This window comes from Metarhizium robertsii, assembly GCF_000187425.2.
Source record: "Metarhizium robertsii ARSEF 23 chromosome Unknown MAA_Scf_10, whole genome shotgun sequence".
NCBI classification, from domain to species: domain Eukaryota; kingdom Fungi; phylum Ascomycota; class Sordariomycetes; order Hypocreales; family Clavicipitaceae; genus Metarhizium; species Metarhizium robertsii.
This window is the reverse complement of record NW_011942150.1, coordinates 437601-462870: the sequence shown is the minus strand read 5'-3', so window position 1 is coordinate 462870 and position 25270 is coordinate 437601. Positions and strand designations below refer to the sequence as shown.

The following is a 25270-nucleotide window of genomic DNA, read 5'->3' as shown; positions in this document are numbered from 1 at the left end:
TCGGACCGGGATCAGTGTAGTTGTTGAGAAGGGATGGATATTGATCAATTCCAATTATCGTGGTTATTTTGTGGCCTGTTTATGTAGGGCTTCTAATCTCTCTTCGGTTACGGCTGAGACTGTATCACATGACTCTGTATAACATTGAATAGTAATGAGCCTACCTCCCTGTAGGTAGATACGGGAGCGAACCCGAAGTACATCGGATGCCATGGCAGTCTTGCGGCCAAGTATGGAGCAAGGTTATTCTCTTCGATGCCGGAACGCAAAGTTGCTTTGAGTAGTGATGTTTCCTCTTTTCGCGATCCATATATAGTATTAAGTAATAGCAACAATGTTATTGGTACTTCAAGTCGGCAGTTACGATGGGAGGCAAAATATATACAACCTAACCCTAACCCTGGTATCATACTTGAGGCTATACCAAAACGTATCGTAACTTATTGATAGACAAATATATCATGCCATGGACCATACATGCATCTAGATATTCCGCACTATACAATCTATACAGGAGATATCTGCCGTGGCACTAGAGCCCCTCCGAAACCCTCCGATGTATTCCCGCTGATTACGCCATTACAAAAGCGAGGCAAGGTAACCTCCGCCGTCTCGGCAAGCCACCCGAGGGTCCAGTGTATGCGGACGAAACGGCCGACACCTCACAAGTATACAATAATCAGACTGTCATTTATATCGCGCAGTCGACTACTCGGAGCTACCAAAGTCGACCCAAAGCTGAAACATCAAACATGGCAAACTCTACGCCCATTGTCATCGTTGGCGCCGGCGCCTTTGGCCTGTCCACGGCGTTGCACCTCTCCAGAGCCGGCTACACCGACATTACCGTGCTGGACAAGGACGACGCGGTGCCATCGCGGTATTCGGCCGCAAATGACCTCAACAAGATTGTCAGAGCCGAATACGAAGACGCCTTCTACACAGAGCTGGCACTGGTAAGTAACCGCGGCCGCGTCTATCCCGGCAATAGGCATCAGACTGACAGTCTGCCGTCTCTGCTTCGCCCCCCGTCCAGAAAGCAGTGTCGGCCTGGAGGACACCGCTCTTCGCCCCGTACTACCACCAGACGGGGTTCCTGCACTGCGTGTCCGAGACGGCTCCGGAAAAGGCCGTCGCCACAATGCAGCGGTTCCGAGCGTCGGCTGAGAAGGACGCCCAACTGCGCCGGCAGCTCGTCAGCATAGACACAAGACGCGATATCCTCCACCATGTGCCGCAGTTCCACGACGGGCCGCTCCCCGGCTGGAGAGGCTATCTGAATCGCTGCGCCGGCTACGCGCAGTCTGGACATGCCCTGGCCGCCGTCCACCGGCATCTCTGCCAGTCGGGCGTCCGGTTCCGTCTAGGCCCCAGCAACGAAGTAGTCGGCATCCACTACGAGGCCCCCTCGGCCGACGGCTCCGGTGCTGCTGGCCGAACCGCGCGCGGAGTCCAGACAGCAAACGGCAGCTTCTACCCGGCGCGGCTCGTCGTCGTCGCCGCGGGCGCGTGGGCGGCACAGCTCGTTCCCCAACTCGGCTCCCAGGTCGTGGCGAGGTGCTGGTCCGTCGCGCACGTCCAGCTCACCGACGACGAGGCCTCCGCGCTCAGGGGCATACCCGTCACGTACGCGCGCGACCTGGGCTTCTTTTTCGAGCCCGACCCGGGAACCAAGTTGCTCAAGCTGTGTCCCATGGGGGCCGGCATCGTCAATACCGACGGCGAGACGGGCGTTTCGCTGCCCCCGGGGGATCTGTCCCGGAGCGCGTTTATGCCCGGCCACGATGAGGGAAAGCTGCGGCGGCTGCTGGCTCATACTTTGCCTGCGCTGGCGGAGCGGCCGCTGGTCAAGAGGTCTCTGTGCTGGTTTGCCGACACGAGCGACTCCGACTACATTGTCGACTATGTGCCCGGGACGCGGTCCTCGGTCGTTGTCCTGTCGGGTGACTCGGGCCACGGCTTCAAGATGTTTCCCATTGTGGGATCGTGGGTGGCGGACTTGCTGCGCGCGGCTGATGGCAGGCAGCACGAGGCCCGTTGGCGCTGGAAAGATCAGAAAGCGGAAAGGGCAGGCAGTCATGGGGGAGACGAGGTGAGCTGGAGAGTAGGTGAGACGAGGGAGTTGGCTTCTGTTGAGCCTACGAATCCTGGGTTGTAACTTGTGAACTTGTGAGCCTGTCCTGGAAATGGACGCCAACCCTTGCATTAAATAGTTTCCAGCCAGACAGATGATGAAGCAAAGACGCTTGTTTCTGCTCCAGGTCGCATTTTGCCAATACCGTGGGTAGCCTATGCCTCGAAAAACGCCTGCGACATCCACTCGCCATGCTCCGTATCAATAGAATTCACCATGTCCATGATCTGGGCCGTGGAAAACCCAGCTCCAATGTAATTCCCATCCAGCACATCGTCAGCCGCAGGGCTAGGCAAAGCATCTTCGGCGACAGAAAAGCCCAGGGGACCATCATCCGCCACGGCCGACACATCAGTACCATCATCACGAGATGCCTGCGCGGGCTCTATTGTCTCCGCCATGCAGAGCCCGTCAATCATTTGTTCGAGGTGCCGCAGCTCAGACTGCTGATACTGCGCAATCAGATTGCCGCAGTTGCATATCTCGCCCAAGATCGCGTACGCTCGTTGACGCCACGACGTCCAGGCCGAGCCCGAGTCTTGGTACAGAACCGGTGCCGCGAGGAGATTCGTCATGGAAATAAAGAGTGCCTCGAGATCGTACGAAAGAAATGTCTCTGCAGGGGGACTGTCAGGAATTATTGACGTCTACAAAACAAGCGGCATGCGTACCAATGAGGCCCTCGCCCTGCAGGCACTCCAGGATGGAAATTACGTGCTGCGACGAGTCGAGACACATGCGCAGCAGACTCTCGACGGCGTGTGAGGAATTAAAAATATGTCGATACGAGCGTGGCGTCTCAAGACGGATCTTGTAGAAGCAGAACAACACCGGCCGTGTCGCGAGAATAATACACTGCGAGCCATCATCCAGCGTCAGTATTGTAACTTTGCCCCGCCGACAGACCCAAGGGACACGTGCAGCGTACCTGGTGAAAGAGCAGGTGAATATGCGCCGACAACCGCGACACCCCGACTCTCTTGCTGTTCAGGTCCAGGGGAAACTGCCGGTGCAGCTCGTCCGGGAGGCCTGCCATGCTCGCCAGCGTATCCTTTGTCCGGAGGAGGAAATTGCTGCTCAGCCGCCCGTCGGGCCCGTATATCGCTTCCATCAGGACAAGTTTGGTCAGGAACTGGTTCAAATTGGACAAGATTTAAGGCACAGGGGAGACGGGGGCCGCACAACACACCTCTGTCGATAGTCGCAATGAAATGCGACAGCTTGGTCCGCATGGCAAACGCCGCGGTGCGGAAGCCGTCGCCTTCAAACTCTGGCAGCGGCGCCGTCACGTCGTCGTCGCGGATCGACTGCGACAGGCCCATCAGATACGTCATTTGTCGGTCGAGAACGAGAATCGTCCACCAGATTTTGCGGCATCGCGGAACCAGCGCGTTCTCAACGTGGTGCGAGCTTAGATTCGTGTGGAGGCCGTGGCTCATTGCCAGCCGTACGGCTTGCCCAATCTATTCGTGTCACATCAGCTTCCTTGCCTGGAGTGTCCAAAGAAAAAAAAAAGACAAGCCGAGTCTCACATAGTTGTACGCAGAGCCACGGTGCTCGATGCAATGGAGGTACAGGGCTATGCAGCACAGAACCTCGGCAGCCTGCACGGGCTCGTCCCAGAGGACCGTCATGTTGGGCAAGAGGTGAATGGCGTGCGTGAAGAAGCTCGCGCCGGGGGGCTGGTTGTTTCTGCTCGACTTGGAGGTGAGGGCTTTCCCGAACGCGAGTATCAGCATGAACTGGATGAACCACAGCTGCTGGATGAGGCCGCCGCGTGGCGTCTGCTCCCCTCGGTAGTGCGCGTGCAGGCCGTTGAGGAAGACGTCCTCGTCGAACAGGTGGTACATTGGCGAGCAGTGAAACTTGACATTGTTAATCAGGTGGATGGCGTAGTCGAGATTGGGCAGCACCGGTTGAGCCGAGGCGCTGGACCAGTCCAGCATGTAGACTTTGCCGTCGAACATGAGTGCCGTGGATGGCAGAGAAACCCGGTGCACATGCTCGTAGGTGATGCTCAAGATGCGTCGGGTGAAGGACCAGTTTGACGAATGCCCCAAGTAGACTAGATGCTGGTATCAGCGTTGGCGATTCGCTTGGACACGCTTGGCCTGGCTACATGTACTCACACGTCTTTCCTGTGTCGGACAGCATAAAGGTCGACGGCCCTGTCGATAGTGGATTCGTCAAGGGAGCAGTGTCTGGAGACTCGGATATACTGTTGTCTAGCTGGTCGTCTTGGACGACACTGTTGTGGGAGCCGGTTTGCTCCATGGCTTGAAGATTCGGTTGAGGCTGCAGGCGTCGAGAGACATTGGCTGCTGTAATTAATGCACAGTGAGCGCCGTTTCTTGGTCTAGAGTTAGCTGCTTGAGAGGGACGTACAATTCCATGATGTGCATGAATCGTTCTGGTTGGTTTGTGTCATGGGGGTGAAGTCGCCTTGGCCAGTCGTATTGGCCATATCAGCGCCTGGGTGTATTTGGGCGGCCCGATCTTGAAGGGATGCAAGATAGCTTTGAAGAATAGACTTAGTTTGTACCAGACGTATAAAAATAGGGAGACGACAAACCCTCTTGTAACGAGTACTTTCTGGCCATAATCGTCATACTGACATGATAGCTTGCGCTTGCTACATGCCTCACAAGGGCGCGTTCCACTGCATTTTATCTTTTGCCGACGGCATCGGGCGCATCTGGAGAGTTTAGTCTCACTATTCGCAAAATGTACACGGAATGGTCACAACGCACGCATTTGGGGATCTTTTGGTTATGCGGTGGGAGGCATTTGAGGGCCGGGGTGGCTCATGTTGAGGATGCTGCCGCTGGTTGTAGCTGATGGGTGTCATGGCATGACTTTCAGAGTTTGAGCAGCAACCTTAATCTTGCGCAGGCGGTATGGATCTCCCCGTCACCATCATCAAGCGATGATTGAGGATGTTGAATCGCCCGCCACGAGGTGTCTCTCTGGCATAAGAAGCAGTTGGGCTGTGTTGATGCCCACATTCGCATCCTCCAACTATTGACAGATAATTGCCACATGCAGGCATTGGCATAACTACGGCATGCGTCGGCGGACCCCGCACAGCATCTCTCTCTTCCAAGGTCAAAGACTTGCTGGACCCTCGTTCCTTTATCGCCGCCTCCTCCGATCCCGGCAGCCACAACCGCTGGCAGAGGCACAAGTCGACAGCAAGACTGGAGCGACCATTGTCTGCCATATGTCTCGACATGGGGCTGCATGACCATCACATACATTGCCCTTTTCGGCGCATGAGTTTGTGTAGCTGAGCATCATGTCTGCCTAAGCAGTCCCCAACTCGGTTCCTGGCCACGCCACTGACGTTTTTCGTTTTACAAATAAAATACATAAAATGAAACAAAATAAAATAATCCCCGAGTCATACTTCATGGTCAACATGACGGGAAATAAATAGGCACTTTCTTTTTCAGGCTGCAGCCAAATGGTGGTGTTCCATAACGATAAACACCCAACAGTCGTAGAATCACCATGATGCTACAGACTGCTTCGCATAAACACCCAGCAAAAAGAAGAGCTCTTTTGAAACCCACGGCATACTTTGGCCCAGTCAGACAGACATTGAGAGCTCGAGACACGACAACCTAGACTGTCCAATAAAACGAAGCGCGTTTGTCATACACAAGTCGGTATCGATATTTGTACTATTTGGAAATGGGCTCATGTTACAGGATTCGAGGCAAACATTCCCCTTCCCATCCGTGCGGAGTCGGTCGTGTTTTATCAATTCAACATGATCCCTGCCTCGGCCTAGATGCCAAATACCGGCCGAGTCTTGCATCTCGAGCCGCCCAAAGCTAAATACCTAGTCACGGAATCCTATCCGCCCCCCATCGACAACAGGACGAAGTATGGACTATCACAGACGCCATGAAGTCGAGCTCGAAAAGAAAGTGCCCCCCGCCTCCGTTGACGCTGCACGCCTTCCACGACCGAGGCGGTCTGACGTCTCCCGGCCAGAGAAGCCTGTCGCCATGTCCGATTTCTTCAGGCAGACGAACGGGAAGATGGACCGGGGCGCAAAAGAGTCCGACCCATTCGCCTACCAAGCTCGTCGTCACATCACCGCGGCCACAGACGTCAACGACCTTGACGACAAGGTGCCTCCGCCCGTGACTCCCAACCGGTCCCTCGTCAACTAACCAGTCGCAGTCTGTTGAGAGTCTCATCGCCCACAGTGACCATCACGGCGATGCCCCAGACCGTCACCGTCACGGCATCCCAAGACGCCGCATCTAACATGACCACTTTATCGACGGTCATGCCCACAGCCGGCGGCAATGGATCAGCGCCGGCGGGCAATGTGATCCCCCCCCCGGGGGCAGGGTTCCTCGTCGGGGTCAGCGGCATAGCAGGCGGGCTCCTGGGCATCGGGGCCATCCTGTTCCTCTGGCGGAGGCGGGCCAGGTTGAAACAGAAGGAAGACGGGGCCGCTCCGTGACTCGTCAAAGCTGCCGTGGCAAAGGTTTCAAGTGTGTGGCCCTCGCGTTGCATTGGCGCTACGTGTACTCTATTCTTGGCAGTCTGTTGAAACATGTACATACACAATCGTTTGCGAATCCGGCAATCGAGCCGCCGGCAATAAGACTACGCGAGGAGACTTGATACCGGCTTGGCATGGGTCGTGACTCGCTGCCACCTCGTCCCTGGAAACGAGTCTGTTGCAACTGGTGATATCTGGTGGATCTTGTTCCGATAAACTCGCAGGATGGGTTTTCCATCAAATACATCAATCTAGTTTATAGCTTCTCTTGCACCTTGTGAAAATTGACCTCTCTTTTTTATAAGTTTAATTTTTTCAGGCCAAGCTTGGCCATTTCGAAGCCCGTTGTTTTCCACCCGGCCCATGAATGACAACCGTGACCGAGATCCATGGACGGTCCTGAGGACGCAAATAAAGGAGGCACCCGGGCATCTAGACGGTTCACGACTCTCGAGGGATGGCGCGAGGTGCAAGGCGGGCTGTTGGTGGCCGCGGGCTCGACCGTCGCCGCCATGGTGCCGAATCCCGCCTACGACCCGGAATGGCCGCTCCCAGAGGACGCGGCGACTAATCGTACGCGGCAGTCGAGGATGTACTTGAGCGAAAAGGGCGGCGCTTGGAATCACCATGGCCAGGCGGGATTGTGGCCCGATGGACCGACGACGTATGCGACTGTGACCAAGGACGAAGGCGCCGTGCAACATGGCCAGCTGGGAGTCTTGTCAGAGGGCGAGGGCGAGGGCGACTTGCTCGAGCAAGACGTCAATCCTCCGTTTCACGTCTTCTCCCGGCGGAGGAAGTGGTTCATCATTGTCACCATTGGAGTTGCCGGCCTGTTCTCCGGCCTGTCGTCCAACATATACTTGCCGTCGCTGGCCGCCATTGCCAAGGTACATATGTCAAGTATCATTGATTGTTGATGCGATTTATGCCAGTGGCATCAAGACCTTTGCCGGCGCTGACAGAGATTCAAGGACCTGCAAGTCAGCCTCGGCGACGTCTCGCTCACCATCACCACGTATCTCGTTGTCCAGGGCGTGTCTCCCTTGTTTTGGGGTTCCCTGTCCGACACCTTGGGCCGTCGGCCCATCTACATCTACTCCTTCTCGGTGTACATTGTGTCCAACATTGTGCTCAGCCTGTCGCCCAACTTTCCCGTCCTCCTGGTCTTTAGGGGACTGCAGGCGGCGGGAAGCGCATCAACCGTCAGCATTGGTACGTCGACCGTTGACGTTTTTGACGCCCTCAGATCCCCCCGAGTACATGTACCGAGACTGACCGGTATTCTCTCAGGAAACGGCGTCATTCAAGACATTGCCACCCCGGACGAGCGGGGGGCATTCATCAGTTTTTACCAAGCAAGTATGCTGGCCCCCCTCGTCGACATTTCCTCAAAATGCCATGACGCTGACGTGCTTGTCGTGCAGTCCGCAATTTCAGCATTGCCGTTGGGCCCGTTATTGGCGGATTGCTGGCCAACTTTCTCGGTTTCCGGTGAGTTGACGCCCCTTGATGCGAGATAACACTTGACGCCTCCGCAGCCCGCTCATGCGCTCCGTGTCAGCTCCGTGTTTGTCTTTCTGCTCGTCACGTCGTCCCTTGTCCTGGCGACAATCGCCGTCTTTCTCCCGGAGACGCTGCGGACAATTGCTGGCAACGGCTCGCTGCGACTGTCGGGCATCCACCAACCGCTCATTCGCCGCTTCGTCAAGGAGAAACACCCCCTCGAGGAACCCGACTACATGGGGCCTCGCCCCAAAGTGACGCTTGCGACGTTTCTCAGACCCCTCGCGCTGCTTGGGCAGAAGGATATACTGGTCAGCTTGGTATTCGGGGGCACCGTGTACACCGTCTGGAGCATGGTTGTTGCCAGCACAACAGGGCTATTCAAGGACCTCTTTCAACTCAACGACCTGCTTCTCGGTCTGGTCTTCTTACCCAACGGTACTTATTCCCCCCTCCGTCATTCCAACCTTGATTTTTGTCCGTCCAGCTCCCGCCGGGGTTTCTGGATCGACACAACGGCGCGGGTTTTGATACTAACACTTGACTTGACGTTGTTTCCGCTAGGTCTCGGCACCATCGTTGGCTCTGCCGTCGCCGGCAAACTCATGACGAGGGAATTCGTGCGATCTGAGCGGATTTACCTGCAACGGTACCCCTCTGCGACGCCGCCTTCGAAAAACAAGAAGGATTTGCCGCCCGACTTCCCCATCGAGCACGCCCGGCTTCGCCACGCGCCGTGGATATCGGCCCTGTTCATCGTGGCCACGGCGCTCTACGGATTCACGGTGCTGCCGGCGGCGCAGCTCTCCATTGTTGCGCGGCCGGGGTGGATCGCCGTGCCCCTCGCGCTGCAGTTCTTGATTGCCGCCACGTCGAATGCCGTTTTTGCCATCAACACGACCTTGGTGGCGGACCTGTGCCCGGGCATGGGCGCGAGCGCCACGGCAATCAACAACCTGGTGCGCTGTGGGATGGGCGCCGTGGGCGTCGGGCTGGTCGATTCGATGCTGGGTGCTCTCGGGGCCGCTGCTACATTCTTGGGCTTGGGTATTCTCACGGTAGGGATAGGAGTTCTGTTGTATATAGAGTGGATTTGGGGGATGCGGTGGCGGAACGAGCGACTGAGGAGGAGTCGAATCGCCAAGATGTAAAAAGGGGGGTCTTTCTGGTAACGGCCTGGCATAGAAAATATAGACTGCTAGTTTTAAGCTATATATTTTGAGTTGAATAGAATAATTACAGCTGCCATGTTGATAATTCGTAGGCGTCTACAATTTTTGCCCTGTGGCAATGGGTCAATTGACTCAACAATATACCATACTAACCTTGTAGAAAGTAGTTGATTTGATACGTATGACGGCTATCGCTTTCACTGTCAATCTCTCATGTACGACTTTTGTAAATTGTAACTAGGCTTTGGGCACGGGTTTCACCTGCATGCCTGTTGGATACACGTTTGTCCAACGAGAGTGGTTGGAATTGTCAGCTGCAGTAAATTTCGGTTTCGATCATGTTTCACAATTGGACGAACCGTCCCGAGCGCTCTGCAGGCCTTGGATCTGAGCTGCAAACATCCCCGGGCTTGGCGTCTATGGCATCATTGATCCTTGAAAAGCCAGTGCTTGCTGGACTGGGTATCCCTGCCCGGTTGATCGCCATGAGCTCATGCATCTGTTTTACATGGTGCCGGATTGCCGAAAACACCATTCTGCCTTGTTCATGATTGCACGCCTTGCACATTTGCTAGCCTCAGATGCGCAACTCCAAACAGGTGGCGGTTTTGTGCATTTTGCACCCGTGATCCGGTCAAGTTCTAGATTACCCGTAGAATGTGGCGTCCCAGGTGCTGTTCTAAAATAAGACGACGAAGCGCAAATGGAGGGTCACGATAACGACCTCACTTTTATTTATGAACAGCCCAGGGCATGGGGCCCAAGTCTCAAAAGTACCAATTACACTGCGTAGATCCGAACCACCCATAACGGCCTACAGATTGTTGTTGTCAGACAGCCTCGACCGCCGGCATCACCACCATGGCGGGCAAAGTGTTTTTTCGCAAATCAACCATTTGCAAGCTCCTCTTCATCACATTAACGCTCGTGACCAACGCCAAAGCCGAGGATGCACTGGCAAAGTTTGGCGACGTCATCCCCGTTCTGGGGCAGGTGAGAAGAGTTCCATGGCCCCGAACATGCAAACCCCCGACTTACACGAGTAGATGGCACGAACCGACCAGGACTTTGTCGACGGGCTGGCTCTGGATCTGTTCTCCCCGAGAAACCGCACCCTGGTCGTTACCAACAATTCCTCCCCCCTGCCCGGGACTTTTGTCAGCGGCACCACGGGCGAGGGCTTTGTCAACCTGTCCAAATATAGCTGGGTCGTCAAGCTCAACGAGACGGCCGACGACCTCATCGCCAAGATTGAGCTGCCCTACGACCCGGTCGCGCTCGCGGGCCAAGGCGTCCAAGTGGCCAACACGTATGTCGGGAAGCTGGCCAAGGACAAGAAATCGTGGGTCATTTCGGAAACACAGAGAAACGTCCACATGCAAGTAGTTATCCATCCATGCCGCGAAATAGTCTTGTTCAGTCCGCGTGATGACTAACACGTCTTGAAAAAGGACGGAGAACAAAACCCGCATCATCAAGATGACGTCGCTGGACGGGGAGTATATGCTTCTCGGCCGAAAGTCGGAAGACACTTCAAACATATTCGTGCAGTACGGCCAAGGCGCCACCCGGACGGTGAATATCACCGGGGGTGCGGAAAGGATTCAAGAAGCCGAGTTTGTCGACGGGCTGCGGTTCAGGGTTCAATCGGCGAAGTCATTTGCCCTCAATGCCGATATACCATTTGGCCTGAATGACAAGGCCATACCAGAACATGCCGTACCGCTAAGTATTTCATTCTCCCACTGCTTGTAAATTCTTCGAGTGACAAGTGTAGCACGGTTTCTAACGCCAGTACTCTCGTCTAGATTCCTTTGCTTGGGTGATAAATTCCACGGCGTCCCCCGGGGATGGCTTGTCTGTTGACGTACATTTTCCAGGTAAGCACGCTGGCCAGTGTTCATATATGCCGTGACTGATCATTTCTGTTACAGTAAACAAGGAGATGGTTGAGGAAAAGACCCGCGGGCATGAGGAAGGGCACCTCAATCTGCTCGTCGCAAGGAGAGACTTGAAGGCTCCGGCAACGGCCGCCTTCGAACCTCTCAAGAAGCAGGAATATAGCAAGGCAAAGCGCCTAGTTGAGGTTAGAGGCATGGCCGCCGTAGATGGACAGTACGTTCTTCTAGTGTCGAAGAAGAAGTACCTTGAAGTCACTTGTGGCCAGGGGGGCAATGCGCAATCGTGTCCAGGCAGAAATGGTACATCGGCTTCTGCTGGCGCAGCTAGTCAGGCGAGAGAGTCTGAATTAGATGGTGCCCAGGTCACTTCACAGCCAGCAATAGTGGTATCTGTTGCGTCGCTGAGCACAGCATGGGGCATGAACTTGGTGGTATCCTGCGTGTTCTCGATGGGGGTTTCGTTGGTAGTATTTATGTTGTAATGGCTCTAGTACACTTATTACGCCTGCGAAATTAGCTTGCAGCTAGGCATCTTTTGGATAATTCATGTTCAAAGTAAAGGTTTGTACAAAGCTTTGGCATAGACTTGGTTGTTCTACCCACATTGTCATCATCTCCACCAGTCCATGAGAACCATTGTGTGAAATTACACGAGATCATGTCCGGACCTGCTACCTGTAACCGCTTGATACTCTTCCCAGATTGTTTCCTTTGACGTCGTAGCTCAGAGGGAACGCTGCTCTGCCAACGTTGATGCAAATCCTTCACAATTTTTGCATCCACAATGCAGAGGAACCACTTCGACCAGCTTTTCTGGTCCACATCGAGTACAATAACCCAACATGGGCTTACTGAAGAGTGAGCCGATAAGATCATGACAGAAACTTGGAACCTGCTTCGTTATTTCATACAACAGTCCATCCTTACTAAAATCCAAGCATCGGGCGAGTCGCTCTCTTACAGATTCAACCACTATATCTCGAAGTACTTGGCTGGACTCGCATTGCAAAGAGTAGATGTCGACTATGGATCGCAAGAACGCGCAGTCATCCGGGTCCCGCCGGGCAGATTTCTTAAAGTTGGCCATGGATAACGATTTCAGGCCCTTGATGATGTATGTATCTGCGACATCAACCATTCTTGCATGAAATACCAGAGGCAAAACGGCATTTTGCTTCTTGTCATCGGAGTCTTGAGACGAGGGCACTTGGTATCGACCTGTGTACAAGTACTCTACCATTTGTCGGACAACGTCGAATGAAACGTCTTTGATCTCGTACACGCCCGTTTCCTGCTCCTAGATGTGCCATGTTTGTGAGAAGAGCAAGCTTCAAAGTATTCGACTCCGCGTACTTACTTTATAAGAACCAGTACATGCGGCCTGGATAACTGGAGACTGCGGACACACTATAATCCTGTGTGCAGGAATTCGTTGACCTTCGCATAGGAACGTGAGGTCGGAGAATTCCCCCGACTTGAGAGGTCTGCGGGAAAAAAAGTTAGTTCTGAGTTGCGTTAGGCAAGCGAGGATGCACTTACGCTGAAATCTGGCGCCTGAGTTCGCAGTGTGCGTCGTGTTGATCCATGTTCAGTATGACAAGGGGTTCAATTATCAAGGCTTGGAGCAAAAGGGGCTCAATTCAATAATAATCTTGACGTGTCTCTAAGGTCTTGAGTTGCTACGAGAAAGGAAGAGAAGGGTGACCGCCTTATATACATAAAAGGAACGCCTGGGCCTAGGGTCCTTACCCGGGCACGTGTTCCAGCTGTGTAACCAACAAGTCCTGTATCGGCGAAGCCCCTTTGTTGGGCTTCAATCTGTTGGGCCTTTTCCGTGTAACATTCAGCTACGAATCCTCAAACATCAGAGAGCTATGCTCTAATCAAGAGATTCACAATTTATGTTTGAGAAGGGTTGAAACACTGCTTTCTGAAGTTTCAACAGCATTAAACTTTGGACTCTATCACATGACGTTGCTGTCCGACTTGGACGTGGGATATCAGATAACCAAAACAAACGGGCAGTTCCTATGAACCGTTTGCTGTGGCAAACGCAACATACAAACAGATAAATTGATTGTACACGGTTCCCGATGATCAGCCGAAAACTCATCATCCGCTAGGCAAATAAGAAGGCGGCTAGATAACTTTCCGGTACGGCGCAAGCTCGCACGAGACTGATTGAATGGGTCAATAAGATATACGCAAATGGCATTGTAAGACTGTTATGAAGGGCGAAACTTGTTTAATTTATGAAGTTAGTGCAAGGCCACTTTCTGATAGCAAATGTGTGTCTACGATCAAACAGATACCCCGACTTCCCCCGACTTTTCGTATGTAGACAGCCGCCACACAACAGTTTTCACCTCATTCCCTGTCACACGGTCATACGAGGGCTACGATTACGGGGCCTAGGGCAGAAGGCTCGCATCACTTCTTATATAAATAGAGCTCTTTGGTCAACTAGGCCTTGAGAAAAGCAAGGGCCTTTAATACTCAAGACTGTTACTATTAGATGAAATGAGTCACACTGCTCCAAGCCTTATGCTCTTGTCATATGCCCAAACCAATCTACTCATCAAGTCCACCGGAAAGTCACCCCCCTCACGGACAAGATCCCTAAAAGGCGGCTCTTCCCATAACTTGGGCACATGCTGGTTTACGATATCAACCACAGCCTCCCTCATTTTACACTTTTTATTGCTTGTAGATTGGTAAACATCTCTTATACAATCAACAAACGCCTCGGTAGCCCATAGCTCAATGGTTTTCGTCGTGAACCTCCGCAGAGCTTCGCGTTTAAGGCCATCCACTTCAAAGTAATCGGCCAGCTGATACACTCGAACTTCCTTGGAGAGCTCGTCGTCATCTAGCGCGAATCAGAATACACCATGTCCCGCGGTTAGGGAGCGCACGACGTACCTAGCTCGGTGAGCTTTATACAAGGCTCTTCAGAGTACGTTCCCTTGTACATGTATTCAAAGACCCGCCAGTACGCATGCATGCTGCCTTCGCTATACTCAAACTTTCTGGTCTTGCCCTCTTGCATCTCGCCTACCAGAGCACGTTTAAAGTAGCTGCTTTGGGCGGTCAACACGAGGCTGTGCGCGGGAAGCTCGACGTCGCCCAGGTAAATTTTGACATCCGCCAGGGTATCGCTGTCAAAAGCCCTATATCAAATTAGATGACGCGAGGACTTCATTTTCGCCAAATGGGGCTCACTCTCTGACGGCCTTTTCGATGGCCGTCATCTTTCGGTCGGCCTTTTTTTTCATCGTCTGCAAACGTTTGGTTGAGATCACTGGCAACTCATCCATCGGCTTGCTACGAGCAAATGCTATGATAGATCAAGGTGAATGCAAAATGACATGAGGTGTTGTTGCACGGAAAAGGCTCAACAGATCGTGAAGCCCAACAAAGGGGCTTCCCCGACAAAAGACCTATTGGTTACACAGATTGAACACGTGCCCGGGCAAGAGCCCTAGGCGCGGGCGTTCCCTTCATGTAAAGTGGTCACTGATCCCCCCCTTCCTCTTGGAAAACCAAGGTCCTTTGACACCCTTAGGGATTATCTCTGAATTTGAACCTTTTATTCCACTGTACTCTTGTCATGGGTGTAGCCGTGCGACATGCGGCGTTTGCAGTGAAGCTCTGGACACAGCGGCAGGTTCGCGAGGGCATGATTCGCGAAATCGACAGGAAATTTGAATTTCCAATGTAACGCATAAAACATGCATAAAAAGGGCGCGTCGACGCCCGGAACGGGCCGGCATTTGACGTAAAATGCCGAACGGAAATGGCCAAACCAAGGCCCAAAATGGATGTTTGTGGAATGGGTCGACAGGCACCTAGATTTATCATGTACATACATATATCATGCAGGGGTCCCCAACCCTGAACCTGACCGACCAAAACTTTTCACAGGCGAGAGGACAAGAATAACGCGGATAAGCAGATACAATTAAACGCAAGAAGATGGCCAGACAAGACGTCGGAAGCCTAAGGCTGAGATAAGGGGTCGGCGATGTGGTGTGTGTGGTGAGACCAGCTATAATACGCGTACTTGTTAAATTAATATAAAAATTAATAAGAAGGATCGTGATACATATTAATTGGATCTGTATATTATAATCGTTTTCCTGTATAACCTTTACGAGAAGGCACTATTCGGTGCGCGGCTCGTCATGTTACGTCACTCGGTTATGCACCCACGTTAATTCGCTTGGCCCTTTGCATCAATACTTCTGCCTGGCCCTCGCAGCCCACTACTCCCTTACATGATTACAACTGATATGCTACATTTATGATTCATCTAAGAGCCGGCCTACATGGCCACTTACATGACCAGCGAACGTAAAGCAAGCCCTGGCCTATCATTATGACCGCCGCATATGAGGTGGTTCTACCAAAATTGGGCCGTCTTGGTGATAAGCACCACCTTGGTGGTGAGAGCTTTACTGCCGAAAACACCGAATATGGGCCGGGGATGATTACAAGTAATATGGTCTTACATATACTTTGCCAAGCTGAGAAATGATTAGAGTCGCAGCAGACCTTGCACCAAGGTATAGCCTCAATAGCCAAGATCGTGTAACTCTCCTCGTTTAGGAATTCCATAAATTTGGTCAAGTATGGAATTGAAGAAGAATGGTGCTATTTGGATGGTAGGTTATACCACTCGCTATATATGCATACATATACGTTACCCTCGTAAACCCTCGTATAACCCCTAAGCTTATTAGGCATAAAAGACTCTCTGTTTTTGTGAGGTATCGGGCCGATTCAAAGCTGGATAGCCAACCCACTAATGGCTGATAGATGGCAGGTTTGGACTTCTCGCAAGATGTGCAGACCTCCGAGTATATAAGGGTTAGTAGGCCTTGATCTGGACTGAAAACAAAAGCTTCATCTTCATCTCTTACTTTCTAGCAAGTTTATAAACTTTCAAGTTCTTTTTAAGATTCTCAAATTATGGCGTGGCTCAAGGTTACACAGTTGGCCGTACTCGGACTGCTACACTCTGTACACGCTCGCCCTGCTGGTTTTGCACCAGGCCTCTTCCCGTATATTTTCGACGGGCAATGCTACAACATCACGGCCGGTGATGAGGCCAGCTCGCCTACAACTATTGGCTTTTACACCTCTGGCAACCGTATCAAGATCAACGACGCCGAGTACGACACACCGCGTGTGCTTGGAGACTACTCGTGCAAATTCTCGGAGCTCTCGGTGGATGGCTACGCGACGCACATCGAGCGCAGCATCGCGCTTTATATCACGACAGAGGCTGGCGAGGGCGTCCGGCCCAGCCTGCCTCTGCGGGAAGCACAGCCGCTGGTTCTGCAAGCAGGAACGGGTGGTGATGCTACATTTGGGTGTGCCGGGGGGCAAGAGGCATTCGGTGGCAGCTCGGCAGACGCCTGGGGACGGGTGAGGAACAAGTGGCTCTATGTAATCGACGGCGAGCTCTTGAATACCGACAATGACAAGTGCTGCCGCAAGGGGTCGAATCCTTTTACGAATGCTGGTAGTGGTAGGGGCTACAAGTCTGGACCGGTTTGTGACCCTCAACATTAGCTGTCGGGTTACGAGCTAGACGCAGACTGTCGACGGTAGTACTGGTCTGGTGTTGAACATGAATGTAGTGGGCGATGGGAGCACCGCAAAACCCTTGGTTGTTTTGGGTTTGGGTTTGGGATCATATTGTTGAAAGGAAAACAGATATCTACTAAATTAAGACCTCGCCTTGTGTGAGGCCTCCACTTTTGGCAGAGTCGTTAAAACACATATCAATTGATGTCAACATTGAATCCTTTTTATTCAATTGGTGTCTACCGTTGCGGGGCCTGTTCCCGCTTCCAAGTCAATCACCAACGTACAGCCAGTTGACCCTTGTTTAAATCACTCTCGTAACGGGCCGTTCCCATCAGATCAACGTCAACGGTCCACATGTCCCGGCACGCATGGCGCTGTTGGCATCCACCACAACCTTGACCAAACCGTTGGCTGTGTTGACAGTGCTACTACACATGGCTCGGGAAAGTAAATGGAAGTAACTGACGCTTGGAGGCGCCTCGGATCGTGTGTCGTCGCGGAACAAAAACTAGGGACCAAGAATAATCTTGTACAGCGAGCTCAGCGAATAATTTGCGTCTCATAAAAATGACACCAATGGCTCTGGCGGTCGAAATGAAGTCATGGCGACTGGCATGTTGAGAATCCCAAATATTGAACATGGTCAAACGACTCTCATCGCATAGCAACATGTTAAGAGACAGAAAACTGAAAAGGTTTCCTTATCAAGTGCTTTCCCATTGCTGGCATGACAATGGAGACGTGTATCTGGGAGTTTGGCTCAACCAGCCCAAATCCCTTCCGTTATGATATGGGCCCCAATGTTGACCAAGCTTCTTGATGAAGTACTGGTTGCCCTTTTCTCCCTTTTGCAACCACTTTTTGCAGTTGGCGTTTATACACCGGGAAAAGCTAGCACTTGCCGTCGTCCGAATCTGCCTTTCAAGCTTGTTTGATCGTGATGGCCACCCGCCATGACAAACATCAGCTCTGGGTTGCAGAAGCTTAGGCCTGGAAGCGAACAGCCGTGGCCTCTTGTGGTTGCTGTCGTTGCTGTCGTTGTTTAGCATCCAGAGCAGTAACCATTATGCGTGCAATTTTCACATGACCGTGGAAATACAACGCAACAACGACTCATGCCATGTCACATGGCACCATTACACGGGATAGTCTAGTGAAAGTGAAGCGCTCTGGATCCTGATAAAAATTTGAATTATACAGAATTGAAACTTTGGCGACGAAGAGTAATTTGTATCCTGGAGATGTTGTGTTTTGCCGAATCTCTGCAAGCCAAGTTTCGGGCGGCTGACGACGACGTTGGAATACATTGTTGCATCCATCAGTTTGGAGTGCAATAGTGAATGGCCTCGTGTTTTATCAGCACCAGACACTTTCAGACGTACGCGTCAACACGTAAACTTACATCCCCTTGCACTATGCCATACAAATATTCGCGTGTTTGTAAAGCTTCTTTCGTACTCTCTAGAGTCTTGTTCGCATTCTCCCCCAGAGATTGAATGCGACTCATAATGTTGCCATTGAGCTTTTCTCCGATTAATACGAGGGCCTTTTCACTCATGCATGTGTCCACTTACTGCTGGTTTACAGCCTGCAGGTTCCAATATGATGCCGAGTTCTTCTGTAGCGCTAGCAATAGAGTACTGCATCCTTTCTATATCCCTCAGTGCAAAACGCATGTCGGACAAAAGTTGGTTTATGCTGTTATAGGACGGGTTCACTGCACGATCGTTTCGTTCAGCTAGTCGAGTGTCTGCTCCCAAACCAAGAGTAGCTAGACCCAGGGCCATGGGCAGAATGGTGATGAGAGACTTCATGTTCGGGATTCGAGACAGGCTACTAGGTAAAAGGTATAAAGAAATCTATGCTTAAAGAGGATTCGCCTTGGCTTGAAATGTTTGTCGAGGCTACCCTTTTCTGTTTATATTTGCCTTGTAGGAACCAAGACTAGGTGGCATTGGGTTGGGGTAGGCAAATCGGGTGCCACGGAGATGAGAAATACTTATAGGTAGGGATTTTGAGCTAATTGGAAGCCTAGTTCGTAAAGACACCTTGTACGCATCTCGATTATGTAAATTAAAATCTTACCGAGCGCTTTTATCATGCCGTATAGAACTGCATTGTACGAATCATCTTACTAGTGGGCCTAGTGGCCTGATGAATGGGCAGAACGAGCCCAGATATGCCAATAGTCAATTTCAACTGCAAGCAGCGCCTTGGCTTGTGTAAACTTGGGAACTGGTCGTCGTGGCAAACTCGCTTTTCGACCCCAGCTGCAAAATAAAAAAGTTCCAATCAGTGTATCCAACAGCCAAGTACCTTGACTTGTTAGCTGTGACTGCTCAATACTTATCAAGCATGCAAAGCAAAGACTTGTCGTCAACCAGGTAAAGCAACCTGCTTCCATTACTCGATGTCGGCTTTACTCGACGAAATTGCCATCACGCATTGGTTCAGATTTCCGGCACTCTCCGATTGGCCGTGAGACCCCAGTGCCCCTTGAGAGCTGTCAAATTTCCCCGGTTCCTCGGTATTAACTCCAGATGTCATCTTACTACTACCTATGTAGCTTGAGACTGGCGCCGGCTTGGAAGCCACGTTGACAAGTTTATTCATTCGGCCGTACGGAATCACCTCCAACTCCTTCCGAATCACTCGCTCCTCCGTGCAGCACGGCCAGCTCCGTGTTGGCTTGGGTCAGGCCCCCTGATGATGAAGCATCTACACTACACCATCCATTGCTGAAGAAAGACGGCTACCAAAGAGCTCTCAATATTTTTTCCCTATTAAGTGAGACAGCATTCGCTATGACGGGAAGCCATACGTTGGTCTACTTTGTTGATGGACACGCTGTGCATAGTAGGGTTCTCTTGAAGTCCCAGCCAGTCTGTTGCGCTCAATGATACTCTCCATCGGGCGTTAAGAGCGATAAAGGCCCTAATACATCGTAACTTATCGAAAGCTGGCTGAAGTGTTCGATGTTTTGGAGGGTAGGCAGCAACCGGCTGCACGTGTCTGTCAATGGATGCTTGAATTAGACTGTCTGTTCCAAGGTACGATCAGGGTAAGCCTGATATGCGACAGCCTAATATGTGACACATACTTGGCCGAAGCAATCAGCAGCCCGATGCTACAATATCTGTTGTGTTCAATGGCAGTAAGGCCTTCCGTAGCTTAGGAGACCATCATATTCTCAGTAATTTCCATTAACAGAAGAAAGCCAGGGGCTTCATGTTCTGGACTTTTTATTGCTTGTCCAAATATGTATATTATCTTTTTAACAAGGGTCCCTTTCAGGCCGCGAAAATTCCCGGAAAAAGCTGCGATGCCAAGATAATGAAAAACCTGCCGGTTTTATTTAAACTAATTTATCACGAAAAATTCTCTTACGTCATCACCCTAACCATATAATAAGTATCTACGGGGAGGGAAGGAAAGGCACCAACAAACATGGACGATAAAGAGTACTTTATATCCCTACTATTTTTTACAGCCAAATTGTACCTCAAAAAGTTCGTCTAATGTTCTGCGGATTTCGAGGATCAGGCTCTGAACCGGCCACGGCCCCGTCAGCATCCGAGCTTCACAGCTTAGGCCTCGAGAGACGGGGAAAATGTCTCTTCCCGGGCTTCTTGAAAGAAACGGCAAGCATGTTTGTACGAGTTGAGCACTGTAAAGCGGATGGACGCTAAGCTCAGCAAGTAGCTTTGAACAAAGAAGTAAAAGCACCAGTTGGCCCCATATCACACACATCATAGCCCCTTTCAGTGCCTGCAAGCTTGTCCGGTCTCGGTGGATGGTTGGGCATCGCTGCATGGCCCCAGGCGCAGGCCACTGATTGCAAGACGCAAGCTGAACCTAGTGTGCGGGTTCCCTCGGCCGAGGCGAAGATGCTCCGGCAGCCATCCCGACACATCGGCTTCGATCCCGGTCCGCGACCCGCACAGCTTTCTCACGGAAACAGCATCAAACACCAAACCACACAGAAATTCCCAAACTTCCTTGCAAACCACGCCTACATCTGATAGCCAACCGGCAGACAGACATAATCGCCAGCATGGCCGTCAATCAAGTGCCATCAACGACAACACCGCCCGCCGTGCCCCCCGCCGGCGTCTGGTGTCCAGCCGTCACCTGCTTCACCGACAACGACGAGCTCGACCTCGCCGCGCAGTCCAAGTACTTTGCGCACCTATCCCGCTCCGGACTAGCGGGCCTCGTCGTCATGGGCACAAACTCAGAAGCCATGCTGCTCACGCGCGAAGAGCGCTCGCAGCTCATCGCCACCGCCCGGCAGGCCGTCGGCCCCAGGTTCCCCCTCATGGCCGGCGTCGGCGCCCACTCGACCAAGCAGACGCTCCAGCTGGCCGAGGACGCGGCCGCCGCCGGCGCCGACTACCTGCTGGTGCTGCCGCCCGCGTACTTTGGCAAGGCGACCACCATGGCCACGGTGCGGCGCTTCTTCGCCCGCGTCGCCGCCGAGGCCGCGCTCCCCGTCGTCATCTACAACTTCCCCGGCGTGTGCAACGGCGTCGACATGGACTCGGACACCATGACGGCCATTGTGCGCGACAGCGCCCGCGCCAACGGGGGCCGCTCGCGCGTCGTCGGCGTCAAGCTGACCTGCGGCTCCGTCGGGAAAATCACCCGCCTGGCCGCGCAGCACCGGCCCGAGGACTTTGCCGTGTTCGGCGGCCAGTCGGACTTTTTGATCGGGGGGCTGGCTGCCGGGAGTGCTGGGTGCATCGCCGCCTTTGCCAACGTGTGCCCGCGGCTGACGGCCGAGATATACAGCCTCTACGTTGGGGGGGAGCGCCAGAGGGCCATGGAGCAGCAGCGCCTGGCGGCTCTGGCTGAGAGCCCGTGCAAGAGCGGCATCGCCGCGACCAAGTTTGCCGCTACCTTGTTCTCGGCCCGGCTGGCTGGCATTGAGGACGCCGAGGCCAAGTTCCGCCCTAGGCATCCCTACGAGGAGCCGAGTGAGGCGGCAAAGGACGCTGTTAGGGAGGCTTTGAAGGAGGCGGGGGAGATGGAGTACATGCTGCAGAAGTCTTCTGTCTGAATACCAGACGTGTCTTAACGGAGCGGGTTGAGGAGCAGGCATCAGTCATGACATGGGACTCGCTCGTAATCACACACAATTCGGTGCTGGGTAGTATTGTAATCTGCGTCTACGTCCCCAACTGGGTATTGATCTGAGCAATCAACTTCTTTCCTCCTCAACCGACGCCGTGTCCATCGTCCCAAGACTCCGTGAAGAAAACCCTAGCCGCCTTGAACACAGTCTTCATCGCCGCCCGTCCAGGGGCATGTGAAACTCGTCATCGCTCCGCGTCCCTATAGAAATCTCCTGGTTGATCGTCGTCTGGACCTCGATGCCCTTGAGCTCGAGCTCGGACGAGTTATGCTGCTCCTTGGAACTGTTGTACCGCGCCTGGACGGGGGCATCGTGTGCACCGCAAACAGACGTCTCGATGGCGCTCATCTTCTGGAAGCCCCAGGACCGGATGTTCTTGGACGCGTCGTACGACCCCAGGTAGCCGCTGCCCGGGCCGGTGCTCATTTCTTTTTCTTTCGTCGACCTTCTGAACAAAGGGCCCAGCTGGGGCAGGCAGCCGCATAGCACGGTGAAGTAATTTTCTAGGACGGTCCACAAACCTTCGAGGATGCTCGATGCTTCGGAGGAAAAAACGTCAGTACAAACTTGCCGGATGAACAAGGGGCGGGAAGTAGGTCTCACTGGATAGGTTTGCCGTGTCGAACTGTGAAAATTGCACAGCTCGCAAGAGACTAAATACGCAGACACTGCGCCCGTCAGCCCAAAACGCACGAGGTATCCGAATCGTCTGGTGTAGCCTCTCCACTTACACAACACCAATGCAGAGGATAAAGGTTATGCCAATCTTCTGCCGCAGCCGGATTTGCAAATGCCAAATCGTCGGAATCGGGATCGACAGCATGGCAACGTCCATGGCCACGGCGGTGCTGGCAATGATTTTGCTCTCAATCATGTACAGGTCATTGTCGACGCACCAGCCGCCCTCTATCGTGCGGTCCCAGTAGTACGCGACAGGCTTGCAGAACCACGTCGTGTAGAAGAAGTTGGAAGCGCCCCATATGACGACGAGGACGGCCAGAGTGTCCAGCGCGGCGCGAGCCGTGCGGTTCACGCCAGTGACTCGACGGAGGAACAGGATGATGGCGAGCTTGGCGAATATCATCGACGCCGACCAGAACTTGATGACGAGCCAGGAGCCCTGACAGTGTTAGCCAGTATATGCCCGGTGTAGTACGAGAAAAAAAAAAGCTTCATACTAGTTTAAAGTTGACTTGTCTGTAATGCGGGAGGTCCTTGTCCGGGACGCCGATGCCGTTAAAGGCCTCTAAACGTGAGTTAGCACCGGTGTCCAGAGCGTTTTCCAAAGCACCACCATGTCGAGCATCGCACGGGACGCACTCAGCAATACGGACGCCGTGTTCCCAATCATGAGGAGCACGGCGCAGCCCATGAAGAAATCCTCCACCCTCACCCGCCGCGCCAGCACCAAGGTCGCGTATACCCTCAGCGCGTACGCAACCGTCGCCAGGGCAGCAAACGTCAAGGGAACCGCCGTGTTGACCCTCCTCCAGTACGCAGCCTCCTCAGACTCTGGAAAGTCTCGAGCCATGGTGGCCGCAGTGCCCGCTGTGGAGGTGGTTGCAGAATCGGCACGGCACAAAAATCCGCCATGGAAATGCCCTCTCGTCTTTGTTCTTGTGGGATCTTCTACCTCACCAGTCCCTCATCCAGTCGTTGTCATTCGGGTCCTCTGGAAGAAAGAGCTGTATCCAGGGACACGCGCATGATATCGTGCCCCCTTTTTCACCAGCGCAAGTGAAGGTTGTAAATGGGCAAAAAACCCGCGCCACCATTTCCCGCAGCAGAGGCTTTCACGACCAACCGCGGCGGGCCAAAAAAAGCTCGGGTATATGGACATGCTCCCAAGCACGGACAACAACGGATGTGGTGTAGGAGGTAGCAACCACTGTGTAAGATTTACTCAGCCCGTGTCCCCAGTCCACGGCATACTGCGCGACTGCACATGCACCCCAAGATTGCAACTGTAGTCTCACCCGTTTTTTTAAGAGAGTCCAATGTTGCCCTTGTCATCATGGGGCTCACCACTAGCAGAGGCAAAACGGAACAAGGCTGTCAATCTAACCGAGTTCCCTGAGACGGTGGTGCCTGGATGCCACCGCAGCTCGACCGACACCTTTATTTCTCAATGTAGTCGCCCGTCTTGGGGCCGGCCCTGTTGCCTGAAGCGTCAAGGCCACGATACATGTTGCAAGAGGCAAGAGTTGCGCCTCAGCCCGTTGTGCAACCCTGGCGTCAGCGACGAAGAAACATGCCACCAGACGCTCTGCCGAGTATCGACACCACGGCCCGGGTTTTGATATCCCCTCACACGAGGGTGGCCCGGTGGGCGAGATCGACAATGGAACTCGTTGCAAACGGCCTAGTTCCCTTGTGCGAGCTGGCGACGCCATCTTCACCACAAGTTCCGCGTGTGCAGTGCCTCCATGAGGCTAGGCCAGCAGGGCTGGGGTTGCGCTGATGAACCGCACATGCACCACCCTGGGAGATATTGGGGGCGCACGGAGCACGCACCGGATGGCGCTCCCCGGCATCAATCTCGTCTGTCATCCATGTGCGAGAGTTTTCCGGTCTCCCTTTAGAGTTGGTGAGAGGGCCTCTGGGGACACAGACGCTGGACCCCCGGCGTTGTTGGACAAAAAGCTTGGATGGTGGAGAGTCGAGACGAAGTGAGCAACGACGGGAGCATCAGGCAATTCCAAGGAGAGAAAACGGCGCTGGGATTGTACGGAGTGTGCACCTGCGGAGTTGCCAGCCCCAAGATGATGCTTCAGACGGTACCGAATGGCGGCAAGACTCCGAATCCCGCTGTTGTACAACCAGTCAGCGTCCACTTTGTGCCAACTCGGCAGATGGCAAATGCTACGCACATTCGAACACGCCGCGTGGCGACGACTCGTCCTGTTGGGTCGAGGGGACCAAGATCGGCTCTCGCTGGTCGCCTGCAACGTTCATCCAACTCCGAGTGCAAGGCGCCTCTTCCCACCGGACCCTTGCCGGAGAGGAAAAAAGAGGGTTCAAATGGTGGTTGCTGTTGGCTCAGACATGTCAGCACCGTTGCACCCTGGGTCGACATGGGCTCGACTTACGACTTGCCCGGCTTGTTCTGGCTTGTCTTGCCTGTCCAGAAGCGTCAAACTGCCCCCTTGCTGACAGCCATGCATCACGGGTCGGCGTAAGCGATTTCCCCGAGACCTCCGACTGCTCACGCTGCAGCCAAGCGGTCCTGGTACAGCTTCCGTACGACACGGGCTGCAAAAGAGAAGCAAAAAGGAAATGACGCCTTCCAGAAAATTTCCAATTCCG

At 53.2% G+C, this 25270-nt stretch overlaps 11 protein-coding genes across 11 annotated transcripts; 7 read left to right on the top strand and 4 right to left on the bottom strand.

The window, feature by feature from the left end:
- Positions 1 to 752: 752 nt before the first annotated feature.
- MAA_07806 (sarcosine oxidase) lies at positions 753 to 2158 on the top strand (the record flags this gene model as incomplete). Its single annotated transcript, XM_007825804.1, has 2 exons — positions 753 to 956; positions 1007 to 2158. The coding sequence occupies 2 exons, from the start codon at positions 753 to 755 to the stop codon at positions 2156 to 2158; spliced, it is 1356 nt and encodes a 451-aa protein (XP_007823995.1).
- Positions 2159 to 2289: 131 nt separating this feature from the next.
- On the bottom strand, positions 2290 to 4598 carry MAA_07807 (Zn(II)2Cys6 transcription factor; the record flags this gene model as incomplete). Its single annotated transcript, XM_007825805.2, has 7 exons — positions 2290 to 2750; positions 2806 to 2989; positions 3063 to 3238; positions 3324 to 3597; positions 3667 to 4199; positions 4264 to 4455; positions 4520 to 4598. 7 exons carry the CDS (start codon positions 4596 to 4598, stop codon positions 2290 to 2292), a joined length of 1899 nt encoding a protein of 632 aa, XP_007823996.2.
- A 1549-nt stretch (positions 4599 to 6147) lies between these two features.
- On the top strand, positions 6148 to 6315 carry MAA_11580 (meiotic recombination protein rec12; the record flags this gene model as incomplete). Its single annotated transcript, XM_011412495.1, has 1 exon — positions 6148 to 6315. One exon carries the CDS (start codon positions 6148 to 6150, stop codon positions 6313 to 6315), a length of 168 nt encoding a protein of 55 aa, XP_011410797.1.
- A 730-nt stretch (positions 6316 to 7045) lies between these two features.
- Positions 7046 to 9313, top strand: MAA_07808 (Major facilitator superfamily transporter; the record flags this gene model as incomplete). The annotated part of the gene is made up of 6 exons (XM_007825806.2): positions 7046 to 7546; positions 7622 to 7871; positions 7950 to 8018; positions 8084 to 8150; positions 8221 to 8600; positions 8727 to 9313. 6 exons carry the CDS (start codon positions 7046 to 7048, stop codon positions 9311 to 9313), a joined length of 1854 nt encoding a protein of 617 aa, XP_007823997.2.
- Positions 9314 to 10195: 882 nt separating this feature from the next.
- MAA_07809 (uncharacterized protein) lies at positions 10196 to 11717 on the top strand (the record flags this gene model as incomplete). Its single annotated transcript, XM_007825807.1, has 4 exons — positions 10196 to 10327; positions 10381 to 10676; positions 10786 to 11063; positions 11269 to 11717. 4 exons carry the CDS (start codon positions 10196 to 10198, stop codon positions 11715 to 11717), a joined length of 1155 nt encoding a protein of 384 aa, XP_007823998.1.
- A 242-nt stretch (positions 11718 to 11959) lies between these two features.
- On the bottom strand, positions 11960 to 12821 carry MAA_07810 (BTB/POZ fold domain containing protein; the record flags this gene model as incomplete). The annotated part of the gene is made up of 3 exons (XM_007825808.2): positions 11960 to 12532; positions 12593 to 12719; positions 12775 to 12821. The coding sequence occupies 3 exons, from the start codon at positions 12819 to 12821 to the stop codon at positions 11960 to 11962; spliced, it is 747 nt and encodes a 248-aa protein (XP_007823999.2).
- A 939-nt stretch (positions 12822 to 13760) lies between these two features.
- MAA_07811 (BTB/POZ fold domain containing protein) lies at positions 13761 to 14510 on the bottom strand (the record flags this gene model as incomplete). The annotated part of the gene is made up of 3 exons (XM_007825809.2): positions 13761 to 14104; positions 14158 to 14405; positions 14458 to 14510. The coding sequence occupies 3 exons, from the start codon at positions 14508 to 14510 to the stop codon at positions 13761 to 13763; spliced, it is 645 nt and encodes a 214-aa protein (XP_007824000.2).
- A 1696-nt stretch (positions 14511 to 16206) lies between these two features.
- On the top strand, positions 16207 to 16812 carry MAA_07812 (uncharacterized protein; the record flags this gene model as incomplete). The annotated part of the gene is made up of 1 exon (XM_007825810.1): positions 16207 to 16812. The coding sequence occupies one exon, from the start codon at positions 16207 to 16209 to the stop codon at positions 16810 to 16812; it is 606 nt and encodes a 201-aa protein (XP_007824001.1).
- A 4072-nt stretch (positions 16813 to 20884) lies between these two features.
- On the top strand, positions 20885 to 21889 carry MAA_07813 (dihydrodipicolinate synthetase; the record flags this gene model as incomplete). Its single annotated transcript, XM_007825811.1, has 1 exon — positions 20885 to 21889. One exon carries the CDS (start codon positions 20885 to 20887, stop codon positions 21887 to 21889), a length of 1005 nt encoding a protein of 334 aa, XP_007824002.1.
- A 225-nt stretch (positions 21890 to 22114) lies between these two features.
- On the bottom strand, positions 22115 to 23495 carry MAA_07814 (uncharacterized protein; the record flags this gene model as incomplete). The annotated part of the gene is made up of 4 exons (XM_007825812.1): positions 22115 to 22589; positions 22696 to 23084; positions 23143 to 23210; positions 23285 to 23495. The coding sequence occupies 4 exons, from the start codon at positions 23493 to 23495 to the stop codon at positions 22115 to 22117; spliced, it is 1143 nt and encodes a 380-aa protein (XP_007824003.1).
- Positions 23496 to 24612: 1117 nt separating this feature from the next.
- On the top strand, positions 24613 to 25143 carry MAA_11579 (uncharacterized protein; the record flags this gene model as incomplete). Its single annotated transcript, XM_011412494.1, has 1 exon — positions 24613 to 25143. One exon carries the CDS (start codon positions 24613 to 24615, stop codon positions 25141 to 25143), a length of 531 nt encoding a protein of 176 aa, XP_011410796.1.
- Positions 25144 to 25270: the final 127 nt, after the last annotated feature.